Source organism: Homalodisca vitripennis, chromosome X, assembly GCF_021130785.1.
Source record: "Homalodisca vitripennis isolate AUS2020 chromosome X, UT_GWSS_2.1, whole genome shotgun sequence".
NCBI lineage: Eukaryota > Metazoa > Arthropoda > Insecta > Hemiptera > Cicadellidae > Homalodisca > Homalodisca vitripennis.
In genome coordinates this window covers 113,674,310-113,688,664 of record NC_060215.1, presented here as the reverse complement: position 1 = coordinate 113,688,664, position 14,355 = coordinate 113,674,310, and the positions used below count along the sequence as shown (strand labels likewise).

Genomic DNA, 14,355 nt, shown 5'->3' with positions numbered 1-14,355 from the left:
AATGTTTTTTTTTTGTTAAACTATGTAGTGTGTTATCTTGCAGTGTTTTTCAACTTTGGAAGGGAGGAAATGTGGTGTACATATCTGAATCCAATATAAATAGTCAGCTATCTAAAATATATTTGTTAAGATAGGAATGTTGATTGTCAATCTGGCCGTTGGCGGTTACATGTATGTGACGTCATATGAGACCATACTTGTTGAAATAAATCCTATTGGCTACTGAGGTCACGCCACTTCTCCCCGCCAACGTTCCTTACCGTTCCAGCAGCGAGTGCTCTCTCTCAGTCCAGTTTTACCCACGGTCCGTGAAACCCGCGTCCTCCCGACCAAGATGTAGTCTAATAGTTTCCCTTAATTGGTGTAATTTTATTACCCAGTTTTATTACCACCGGCCACGAACATCACATACATCAACAGTAAAAATCTTTTGTAACTGACTTGTGGAACACACTATTTAGAACATGGTAGCGTTTCCCGACTTTGTTCAACAGGACCAACCCTTAACTTTAAATGTTTATAGCCATGTTCATAAATCAGTTTTGAGTAATTAACCTTATAATTGTTTTTAACCTAACTTTATCACCATCTACACCATAAAGTATATTATAAGAATAATTATTAACTCACAGCCACAACAATATTGAAAACCTCTTTTTACTATTTGTAAAATCCAGACCATAATAAATCTGTATTACTTTGATCTAATGAAATATATATTTCAAAATTCACAATTAGTAAAGCCTAGAGGTTAAACACTGACACAGCACCAGGAATAAGAATGCAACAACTATCCACTTTAATATACAAGGCAGAAGTAAACCACGCCACATGTCATAACAGGCTTCACTGAGGTTACATACAAAATTTCAAATCTATAGCTCATTTCATTCTCAAAATGTCCTGCAGACATATAGGTAGGCAATCATAAAAAACAGTTGACACAAAAATTAAGCATCATAGAACTTATTCTTGTAGAAATAAAGTTTTATGCAAAATTTAAAGTTTACATATGAAATCTTTCTTAACATATCTTTCCATATGATACATTCACATTTTTGTTCAATAAATTGGGTTTCATAAAAGTTTTTAAATAATAAAATTCAACTCAGCAAGTCACTAGCAATACGATATTATATGTGTTGGGATAGTTAGGCTACATGTGTTAATATGTCATGAGTTTGAATCTCTTACGGGTGTATTGAGTTTGTTTACAAATGTATTTATTCTGCCTTTTTTTTGTTGCCATCATGGTTCCTGCAAATTTTCCAGTGCTCCCTTGCTGGTTCCCTAACATCTTGATTTCCTTTTAAAAGCTTGTAGATGACATTAATGTTAATAGAACCTTAGATAAAGGTACAAGTAACAAGAGCCAAAGATCACGTCCATTGCAAAGAATACATACTTTGTGAGGACAATTAGTGGTAGATCGTTCATTGTGTGCCACAATAGTCTTGATTTTTTTCTGATGTGCACTCAACCTGTTATAAGTTACGAATGAAAATATATGTTTACTTGCCATTTCTGAAGTTGTCATTAATAACAACTCCAAAACGTATCTGAACATATTTTACAAATTTGTAAAGTGCTATCTGCAGTCTATTTGATTTATTGTTATACTAGGATTTTCACAACTGCAGTATAAGTAATGCATTTGTATAAAATTTTTACATTCTTTTTGATTCTATAGTTTTACTACTGATTGAATTCAGTTTTAATAAGAATAAAGGTTTAAAATGATTAAAAAAAATTATTTATAAAAACATTAACTGTCCAAGCATTGTACAATTTATGTATTAAGTTTCATAATATTTTTCTCCAAAAGTATACAAAATGTTTCATCCAACCTCCAAAATTTTAGACCAACCTCAACACAACTCAATCCAAAAGTAATACGAGGGCTATCCAGAAAGTAAGTTACATTTGGATATAAACAAAAAACAAAGTACAAACAAATATTATTATATACATTTGAAAGTGACACTAAAATACTATTTTTCAACATATCCAGCACACAAATTTAGGCACTTATCATAGCGTAAACTAGTTTTGAAATTCCAGCATTATAAAATTCTGCCACCTTATTATTTCAACCAGGTAGTCACAACCTCCCACAGTTCCATGTTGTCATTAAATGTCAACACAATTCACATGTTTTCCCCAATTCTCGTCTCCTATCCTGTAATAATTTGATCAAGCAGTGAGTCACCATCTTCTTTGTAAGTGTTCAAAAATGCCAATGAAGCAGCAATTGCTGATTTTTATGGGTTTCTGTTAAGATTTTTGGTACCCATCTGGAACAAAATTTATGGTACCCTAACTTCTGCGTAACAATTTCGTGTAACAAACTACTTAAAATTTGAGAAAAACTAAGTGAGAGTTTGGTTATTGTGAATCAGTGGTATTCTTTAATCTTCTCATTGACATTAGTGAAAATTTTATCGGTCACAATGCTTGATAATTCATTCGTCATAATGCACATTACTTCGACCATTTTAAAATCTAATGCACTATTGACGCACTCCACTTTCAGTAATCACATTCTGCACATCAGAATGTGGAATTTTCAATTATGTCACACATTTTAAACTGCCATTGTAAAACAACGAGGAGCGAAAGGAACCTCTCGCTAGCACAGCTGGATAGCCAATGAACAGAGAAACGCACTCACACTTAAATGGTCGCGATAGTCCCCCCCTAGCGGCTACAGACTGAAACGTAATCTACTTCCTGGACAGCCCTTGTATAATAACAATGCTATGACTTCACATCACTGTTCTACAATATATCAAACAGAATTTAACCTACATTCTTACAAACATACTGGATTTGGCCAAGCTCCTGATATACACTGTGTCCTAATATAAAAAGGTTTCCACGTTTATCATTATTACCAGCGTGTCGCTGTGGACAGGTTTCTGTTTCAATAAACTGGTTTTACAATCAACTTTTCTTTGGTATTTATTTAAAAATTGTTCGATCAAATTACATTTTAGCAATACAGTTAATGTTTTGAACCTAATAAACTGAAATATATTTCTTGTAACCACTATTCCTCTTCTGTTAACAAAAGGGAGTTGTAACTTTTACACACCATTCATGATATTCTACTTGAAACCTTTGTTAAGTTTAAAAATGATCGGCTAGTAAATGAGCATGTCATGGAAGCTTAAAATTGTACATACTTTGTAAGGACAATTAGAGGAGGAATTACTCTTTACCCCTTCATGGGACATACTGAATTAATAACATTTGTCTGAACGCAAATACAGTCCAGAACTCCTGCTGAAACATTTTGAACCAATAGTTTACCTTCTGGGAAGAGAGTTTTGAGCAAGGGATGCTGACATCTGTACATTGCCATGGAGATGTCTCTTGGCAGAAAATCATTGTTCTTCTCAATGAATCCTGTCACATTGTACGTGACTGTGCCTGCAAAATGCCTTAACCTAGAAAATACCAGACTCCATTAGTTAGGGTAATTAATTGAGAATGTATAGTTGATTTTTTAACAACTATTTCTATGCAACTTTACAAATACAAGTTCACCATTATGCTCCTCCATTATTTCTAACAAAACAAAAGTTTATTGACGAACGGTTATTTTTGGAATAGCCACTTTTGCTGGCAACCCTTTTTACCAGCTTATAATGGTATTGAGAAAACACTGACTTTTTAGAGAGTTTATAAGATTAATATAGTATTAAGGTTTTATTATGTTGTACCCTAATTTCCATTTGAATCCACTCTGTGGTGTTTTCTTACCATTGAATGGGATGGCAAAGGTAAGAATGTAGTACAGTTCATAATAGCAATTTTTTAAAACGATTTTTAACTTTTTTATAATTATAACTTTTAGGCAATTTTTGACTCAGGTTGTCCCCACACTCTGTAACAGTAGTCCATCCAGTTCAGAAGTCAGTAAATTGTGCCTTATTACCAAACCAAACCAACACAGCATTTGACAATTACAGTACTCATAAAACTTTATATAAAATTTTAGGACATATAACAAATACTCCAAAAAGGTTATTTATATGGATACACGAAAAGATTACTAAAATATACATTTATTTACAAGATGTTTGTTAAGATATGACCAACTTTTTTATATTTTTTCTTTCAACCATCTGATGAATGTCCGCTTTCTGTTTATTTTGCAGAAGAAAATTCTTCCTTTAAGTTCAAAGGTAAGGTCGCTTTTATGGAGAGAATACATGTTACACTGTTTTCTTTGTTTTCAAATTAGTCATTATGACTAAGTGCATTTTTATAGACCAGGTCAGGTTTAGATATTTAACAGGAATTTTTAGTTACTTTTAGTCGGATTACAATGGAAGCTTAGATTAAATGATTTATTTAGGGTTCCAGAAGTCAATCAAGAATCCAAATTTGATTCTGGATACCTAACCATGCATTAGGAACATTTTAGTAGCTGGCAGAAGAACTAGGTGATCTTTGTTTTTACTCTGTATAGTGTCTGTGTTCTCCAGTCCTAGAGCAGCATGAATGTGGTAACTACCTGAAACAATTAGGGGGAAGACTGTTGTCAGCAGAGGGAGTGTGACGGTTGCGACGCTCTGGCGTGGTGTGACTGTGACCACACAGAGCTGTGACACGTGACAAGAACACCTCGTCTGAGACAGCTAGCTTTCCACTCTCCTCATCCAGGATAGATAGAATCCCATGATTGTTCTAGTAAAACATATTCATATATGACATGGCATCTATTCCATCATAAGACAGAATTTTATTTAACGTTTCTTACTTAAGATGAATAATGTGGATTTGTATATTTCAGACAAGTTCAGGCTATATTAATTATAATGTTATGAGTATATTTCCAAATCTACGATCACTTCAACCCAAATAACAGTACTCTTCAATAATTTAATGCTAGAACAGTAACTGCAACTTTTATACAGAACAATGTCTCCTAGAGGAGTTATGAAAGTCTTACATGTAACCTCATTGTGGTTTGAGTGATGCATAAATTTATGTTTTCAGAGCACATTTCATGCAGACTGGTTAGAACATCAATAGGTGTGTCTGTCCCATACATGATCAAATAAGACCTACAACAAATGAACTGTCCAATCATAACTGGTAGCTTGAACACAGCACTTCAGATCACTTCCATTCTGACAGTAGAACTAACAGTTCTAAAATGTTGCCTATCATGTAAGTTATTAAATCTTACTCACACAAATTCAATAAGAACTGGGAACCTTATAATTTCATTAGGCCTATGTATAACAAAATTTGACACTATGATACATAAATTTAAGTTATAACTGAGAGCAATGTAAATAACATTTTATCTGTTCCACATGTAACTAAACGCCTCCTAAAAGAAATAAATTCCACTTAGAATTGGCAGCTCAATAATTTGTTTGCTCTGTGTGTAACTAAATTTTATTTACAACAAGTAAAGTCCATTTAGAATTAGCAATCCTATAGTTTTGTTTATTTCATGTGTAACTCTCTGATCTACACTAAACAAACTGTCCAATCTGTCAACCATAACTAGTTATTATAAAACTTTTTGTGTTCTTTGTGTAACTAAATCTGTAAATAATTTCTATAAACAAAGCCCATATATAACTAAATCTGATCTAAAACAAATGATGTCCTGTTAAGGCATACAGGACATGACCAAACACCTTTCAGAGGTTTACCACTTCTGATTTGACAGTTTCTCACGGACAAATGCAACTTATTCTGTGCGTTTTTTTTTTTTTTTTTAACAAAATCTTGATATTTGTATTGTGCATAAAATTTTTCATTCACATCAAGCAAGGTTGGGTGGTAGAGAGAGCTGGATAGCCCTAACTATGCCTCTTTGATAAAGGCATTTATATTAATTCATTAGACAAGAGCAGACAAGACCTGATATGTTAGCGATACTGCAGCAAATTATTCACAGCAACCAAACCATTGTTGAATCATTGTTTTTAACAAACTTAGACATCTTCAAACGTGAAGGGAATGGTTTGCTCAATTGATATGAGAAACCAATCTTTACATAGAGATGAGTAAGTTACAAATGGTGTTCAGAGTTTCTAGATAGGGTCACCTTAAATGAGTTTGATCAATTAAGTATTGCTATATAAAGATGTTATGGGCGAATTTAAGATACAATTTAAATTTCAAACATCTTACCTGAGAACTACATTTCTACAGATTAATAAATGAGTTTTAATTTTTCTTAATTTATTTCATTTAAACTGTGCTTTTCAAAAAAAAACTTTCATGACACGTTTCTACAGTAAATTTTTAACAGAACTGTTTTGTTAAGTCAGTTCATTCCCATTCCATAGTTTCAAAATTAGGATTATTATAATTTCTTAAATTGTTAAATAAGTGGTCGGAAATAAAAAAATTAAGGTCTTGATAACAAAATTAATTTTTAGTTATTTTAATCATAAAGGTTCACCTTAAATGAAGTTTCATCAAATGGATAAACTACTATCAATATGAATCATAACCTCTTACTTCAAGTTAACCCTTTCCATTTATGAAATCCTGCATAGTAAAAAATAACATCACACGCTTATGATGATTAAATATTGCAATCAAAGTTGTTTTCCTTCATCACAAATTGAAGTCGCTAAACTGGTAATAAAATGCATTAGAATGTTAACTGAACCTATGACAACAGCTGCACTATATTCTATGTTATCAGAGCCTTTTATCAATACGAAAATGGTTGTCATAGTAACGGAATGCCATTTTGCATTTGACAGCATTTTCCTTGTGAGGAGATGATAGTGCAATTCCTGGAGATCTACATGCAAACTGTTTCTATGTCAAATCTTATTATATATGTTACAGCTGAACATTATTTATAGCAGAAGGATGTCTCCAATTGGAATTTAAATTCTGTTTCTTTCAAATTATGATTGCTTTTTTCTGTTTTCAGTAAATTGGCAAATTCCATGTTCCATGTTTTTTTTAACATATGTGTTTGATAAAAATATTTTAAAATCAGTAAACATTTTTACATCATATGATAATTTCAGAACTATGAATTCAAACAGAACTTTATGCAAATTAAATCATTGAGGAAGCAATTAACCTAGCCTCTCTAAAACTGAATTTTTGAATTTATTTTGGCAAAAATGTAAGCGTGTACTAAAATAATTATAGAATGAGTTTGGATACAGATAAATTAGTCAATTTTTCAGAACATTTTAGTCTATTTGGTTGCTCTACTATAGTGTTTATTGCTTTCTCAAAATAATTTGTTATTTAATTTTTTTAGTATATATTACATTTAAAAAAAGTTCAGTGAGAAAAACAAAAATCAAGGAACTGTCAATATTCTATTGCTTTTTTTGTTTATCTGTTTCAATAGTATTTTATTAAAAAAAGAACAATGTTTTTTACATAGAAAACCAGGTTTTATTGGATTACTTAATTATAAAGCACAATAACAAAGCAATCAAAATTAACTTACATCTTTTCACTTTTTGATGATTTTATGACAAGCTCCTGAATTGTTGTCTGGGAATGAGATAAAACTGTTTGTTTCATTCAATTTTTATTATTAAAACGATAATTAAAATAAACCACTTACATTACATGCAATGACCATTTATTTACATTTTATAATTCATTTTGTATCAGTCTTTGAGTATCTTTGATATCTCAATATCACTGTCCAAGTATCTGTCTACTTCTGAGGTACGCAAATTGTCTTGTTCCATGAGGTAGCGGAAGAACTAAAAACTCATTCAACAACTATAAACAGTTAACGCTAAAAAGAGCACAACGAGTGCCACTCGGGGCAAGATATTCAGTCCCGCTCGGCCACAACAAGTGATGCTCAAGCAAGCTCCCCAATGGGTTAACACTAAGTTTTAGAGATAATTGTATATTGGGGAAAAAAATTAAATTTGCATCCAGCGCTTTAAGGGTCAATCACCATACCTTCTCAATCAGGTGGCAGACATTGGAGTTGTTAAAAAAGTCCACAGGTGTCCAAGTGATATCTTCTCGCTGGTACTCTTCCTGTTCCTGCTTCAGAGTCGCCTCTGTTATCACTTGGTGGAGCTTCTCATTGCAGAAGTTGATAACAAACTGTTCAAACCCATTCTTTTCCAACATCTCAAACCCATAGACATCCAGTATCCCTAGCACTCTTCTCTTCCCGTATCTTCTTACCTATGCAACAGAGTCAACAACTGTGAGTTCTTCCACTGGTGTACATATATTAAATATTTTAGGAGAACTACATTTTTCGATGTGACAGTACATGTATATTATACATTCTTTGATACTAATACTTCCACTGTTCTTATTGGAATACTGACACTATTCACAAGACAGGATAATATTCATAAGAAACGGATATAGAATACAACTGAATATCTATGCAACACTGTTTGACATAAATTAAAACAAACCAAAATAAATCTCCAAAAAGTTGTTAACACTGCTTGAACACGGTTTACAACATTCAGGTTTTTGATTGCTTATTTGGCAAACCTTAGCTCTCCATAAATGAGTATAAGACTAAGTAGTACTGAATTTTAGATATAGAAAAAAACTAATTCATTTTTAATTCAATTTATGCTTCTAGAGATTGGTCATTGACTAAAAAATTCTAATTTATCAATTTGTATTGTTAATAACAATTGGAGACAGCAACAACAGCCACACAAGGCTATCAAATCCAAATAAACCTGTATCAGCAGTGACTGCCAATTCATTATTGACAATGGATGATTTGAAAGTTTAAAAGAATATAGTTAAGTGTTTCAATAACAACCAACGTTCTGAGAATTGGTATGTATCTACCCTCTTCTTCAGGTCTAAAAATCTTAAGACACAAGTTTGAGTTTGCAAAAAAAGTAAATGATTCAACTGTCTTTTTGTTTCAACTTATTTAGAGTGCGTGAATCGAGTTTTTCAGCAGTATATCTGTGTCGTCATGATTTTTGTCTGTACTTCTTGTGATTTGGTGTTAGGTTTAGGTACGAGGTATGTTCAAAAAGTATCGCGAATTTTGTGTATTTTCAAATATTATTTATTTATTCGTGAATATCTATTTTGTCCCCTTCAAAGTAATCCCCCTGGGATATTATACACTTGTGCCAACGTTTTTTCCAATCTTCAAAGCACTTAAAAAAATCACTTTTTTGTATCTCGTTCAGCTTCTCCTTCGATGTCGTCTCTATCTCGTCAATCGTGGCGTAGCGTCCTCCTTTCATGGGCCTCTTCAGTTTCAGGAACAAGAAAAAGTCACAGGGGGCCAGATCTGGGGAATACGGTGGCTGCGGTATCATTAGTGTGTTGTTTTTGGACAAGAAGTTGCGTACAAACAGCGATGTGTGAGCAGGGGCATTATCGTGGTGCAAAAGCCAATTTTTGTTTTTCTACAAATTCAGGTGTTTCTGGCGGATTGCTTCGCGCAAATTGCGCATAACTTGCAGGTAATATTCCTTATTCACCGTTCTACCTTGTGGCAAGAATTCATGATGCACCAAGCCTCTGCAATCGAAGAAAACTGTAAGCAAAACTTTCACATTCGACCGAACTTGGCTTGCTTTTTTTCAGTCTTGGTTCATGCGGCAGCTTCCATTGAGATGATTGAGCTTTGGTTTCCACGTCATAACCATAAACCCACGATTCGTCACTAGTTATGACCCTCTGGAGCAAATTCAGATCGTCGCTGACACATTCCAACATCTCATTAGCAATGTTCATGCGATGTTGTTCTGGATCGAAATTGAGCAATTTTGGTAGGAATTTTGAGGCGACCCGTCTCATGCCCAAATTATCGATTAAAATCGTATAGCACGAGCCATACGATTTTAATTTCGATATGCCTAGGTCCTCAGCAATTTCTCTAATGGTGATTTGACAATGGCTCTTCGTCGTTCACATCTTCTCGGCCTTCTGAAAACATTTTGTACCAACGATAAACGTTGCTTTTGTCAAAAGTAGCTTCTCTGTATGCCACAGTCAACATTCGGAAAGCATCCGAGCACTTAATTTCGTTTTTCACACAAAATTTGATACAGGTTCTTTGTTTAATTTTTTTGAATAGGTAAAAATTGAAGACGAACCAAAACACGTGCAAGCAAAGTAGCTGTCAACAATTAACTAAATATTCAAAATGGCCGAAATTGTCAACATGAGTGAGAGACATATGTACCAACATAACGCCACAAAAAAATCGAAATTCGAATATACGTAACCCGGGAAAATTCTAAATTCGCGATACTTTTTGAACACACCTCGTATATATTCATGTTTTTTATATACAACATTTTTGTTGCAAACTTTGTTGTGTTCATCACCATATGATTGATTTGTGTACACTTTTGCATGCTTACTATATGTTTTAGGATTTTACACATGAAAAAGAGATCGGATATCAGTTCTTGAAATGCTGTGTTTCGTTTGTTGTCACACATAACGGTGGCATATATATAATACTATCATTCTGCTACCGAGTAGAAAACAAAATAAATTCATTTTCCAACAACTCCAACATTCTATAATCAACACTTATAATATTGGTGTTTTATACAAAATACAGTTATAGTTCTTATTTACAAATATGGAAACATAACACAAAAACTAAACTTCTGCCTGAAATAAGTCAATATTTTTATACTGAACTTATGTACCATACGATAGGTATGAATCTAACTGTTTTTAACATTCACTAAATGTAACTGTATGGATAATGTATGGTTTTAAACTGATTACTATTATCTGAGTTGTGGGTTTTATGTAAGAAGAATAAGATAATTTATCTTATTGCAAGGAAGGAAATGACGCAATCAAGAGATAAGGATTATAAAAAATTCTGCATTGAAAGAAACCAGCTTGATAGTCAGAAGTGTGCTCGGATAGAAGAGACAATATACAGCTTTCTTGAATTTTACATTTTTTCTCCATTAATCCAACGTAAGTTTGTTCAATGAAAATATATTAAGCATTACAAGCACTGCAGTATTATATTAATGTATGACTTTTATACATACTTTCTTTTACTTTAGGTCTGTTCATATACTCGTTTATATACTTGGAGGCTAATTTTAGATAATTTGCAAATATTTCTTTTGAATAGGTCTAAAAATAAGATACCTAACTAATAAGAGATTTACTACTCATTACCTTAATTATGTTCCAGTATTTTAGAACCCGAAAAAAAAACAAGTAGTTACCAGGGTTTTACTAAATTATACTGTGCAAGGTAAACAAAGAAACATGAATCACAAAATGTACTTTCTCAAATATTTTACTTCATTAGAGAGCTTCACTTGTATTACTTAATATATAACATAAGTATACATATTTCATTGTATTTATGCATTAAAATGTTATAGAAAGCTTGTGGAAAAAATTATCTACTCAGTATTCTTTTCAAGTCCAAAAATAAATAAACCATAACAAGTTTATTAATTGTTAATCATAAAGTTTCTAAACGTACTAGAGGGTACCCAATAGACACCGGAATTATTTTTTAAAAGCTATATATTTTCCAGTATTTTACAAAAAAAGCGGTCTGCATTTACAGCTGTTGCACAATCTACCTAAAACTTCCAAATAAAAGGTTTAATTAATGGTCTAACCTGGGGGAACAAACTCTGAATGAACTACGCCTCTGGCATCAAAATAGCAAATCAGCATTGTTTTGATGTTTGATTTTACTTGAAGACAGTTTTTTGGTAACGATGACATCTTCTACTGGTTTGACTGTTGCTTTGTTTCTGGGTTGTAGCCATAGCACCATGACTCATCACCAGTAATGATTTTTGACAGAAAACCTGGATCAGTTTCAAGCTGTTTTTTCAGAACAAGAAATGTTTCAACTCTATTTTCCTTTTGATTATCAGTCAGAACCCGAGGTACAAACTTGGCAGCAACCCTTTTCATTCTCCCTGCTGAACTGAAGTAATGCCTTTTGGTGATCCCAGTTCCAGTAGATGAAGCGCAGGAGGTTTTAGTGGGTAAACCTAGGGATCGTAGAGAAAGAGAGAAAAGGGAGTCCCACACACGGGGAGCTCTAAAGTGGACCCTAGGTGCATAATGCATTTCCTCCTAAGAGAGAAAAAAAACCCCTTTTCATTCTGAAATCTTCCGTTAAAATTCACTGAACTGAGCTACAAGATAACTCACTATCCTCTGACAGTTGTTCAATTGTCTGTTGACAGTCTGTGAGCACAAGCTGTCACATTTTTTCAATATTTTCGTCGATTCGGGCAGTTGATCGATGTTGAGAATAAGGTTTGTCATCAATCGACATGTCACCATTTTTAAATCAAACACTCATACACTTGAGATTTTCCCATAGCAACATCTTGGTAAATTTTTTTAAACATTAAAACAGTTTCAGCAGCATTTTTACCAAGTAGAAAACAAAAATTTCACAGCTGCACGTTGTTCACTTAAACTTGCCATCATAAAAAACTAAAGAAGAACAAAACAGCACTAGCTGAAAAAAAGCAATCATTGCAGATGAACAAATCAAGCTAGATTGACAATACAAGCGGCACTGAACTTGCTATGAGTTGCGCTATACACACCTAGCAGGAGAAATGCGTACTACACAATCTCCGCCCTCGACAATACTATTCCAGTTTCTTTTGGGTAAACCTTGTATGTTCTGGGCATCATAGTTCCTTGAGAATTTATGAAACTAGTACCTTTATAGCTTCATTGATCCTGTTGACGAGCCAAGTGAACAAACGGCTGTACAACGCTTTGCAGAGAGCGTCTCTAGCATGAGTGGCCTCACTAGCCGACAGCTCCGTGACTAGGGGAGGGTCACTCGAGTCCGTGACCTGGAGGGCACGTGATGTCACAGCGGTTTGTAGACACGAGGGTTCCGTCTCAAGCAGATCACACACTTCGTACAATTCTGAGGACAGACAGAATTATTAACTACAGAATATTAAAGCTACTACCTAATATTATAATATTTAAATTACCTGTTTAAAGCTTAATTATACTAAAGTATACACAATTGCTACTTGAACCATAACCATATTATATAAGCTCACAGCCTGAATAACATCGCATATGCTATTCAAGCTAACTTAGAAATATAGGTTTACAACAAGTATAACTTACGTTATCCTATATAATAGCAAGTATGTTTATCAATTCCAAGGGATTTTCCCATATCAGATGAATTTTATGTGCCTCTACATATTCTCTCAAAGAACCTAGTTTGTGATCTATAATATACTCATAACAATCAGCTTGCCTAAGAGTTATGTAATCATATTATTATAACAAATATAGTTAAAACACACACACACACGCACACGCACACGCGTGCGCGCGCGTACACACACACACACACACACACATATAAAACATTACATACCTCTAGCTGCGGAATTAGGTAATGCGTTATTATCAGAAAATAATAACCTTAAACAACAAATTCATGAAATTAAACTTGAAAAAATCCCAACACGAACTTGCATTAGAAGACAAACTTAACCTGGCAGAAGAGATTATAAATGACCTCAAAGGTAAAAACCAAAATCTACACCATGAAATAAAATCTCTGCAGAACAAACTTGAAATTGAACGAGTACTGAGGGAAGAATTCATTAAACAAGTAGAGACCGAAAGTAACAGCCAAACGAGACGGATAAAAGATATGTCATCCCTGAACACTGCCTTAAAAAACAAAATTAAAAAATATAGAGGCAGTAAAAACTGCAATAAAACACTGAATTAGACGACCTCAAGCTAAAAAAACACAGCCCAAAAAGAAAAAATTGATCTCTTAAGCCACACCCTTGAAAGGGCAAAACAAGAAACCAATAACCTCAAGCATAAGCTGTTGGAATATGATGACACAATTAAACTGTACATAAAAAAAGTTCTAGAGAACCTCGAACCTCATCCAGCTCCTGACTACCTACCATCGCCTAAACCGCAATTGCCTGGACCAACACCAACATCATGCACCTCAGAGAACCTGACAGAAACAACTAAGCAACACCATACACAGGAGAGCAAAATCAACCAGCCACTTAACAATCCCCAAGTTCACAAAACACCCGCAACTTATTTCACAGGAAATTCCACAGACCTCAAAACTTCAAAAAACCTCTTGTCCAGAGGGAGGAAACCTCAGTTAGATGGCGAAAAAACATCTTTAGTATCTCTCTCCAAGTTGCAAAGAACCAGAAGAACAAGGTTGCACATGCAGTAGGCAATGAACCACACAGTCTGCCCCAGCAAAACCACACCATGAAAAAAACATAAATCTGATAAAAAAGAGCTCAACGGAATATTCAAGGTTGCGAAAACCCCCCCGCACACTGCACACAAAACTCGGACCATCCGAAACAATTCAAGAATTCTTTGATAAAA

At 33.8% G+C, this 14,355-nt stretch overlaps 1 protein-coding gene across 1 annotated transcript in view; it reads right to left on the bottom strand.

The window, feature by feature from the left end:
- LOC124369572 (unconventional myosin-Ib-like) overlaps positions 1-14,355 on the bottom strand; it is a 94,791-nt gene that overhangs the window by 17,702 nt on the left and 62,734 nt on the right. Inside the window, 4 exon segments of the mRNA XM_046827600.1 lie at positions 3,313-3,449; positions 4,523-4,695; positions 7,933-8,166; positions 12,666-12,897. Of these exon segments, the coding sequence (XP_046683556.1) occupies positions 3,313-3,449; positions 4,523-4,695; positions 7,933-8,166; positions 12,666-12,897 (776 nt within the window).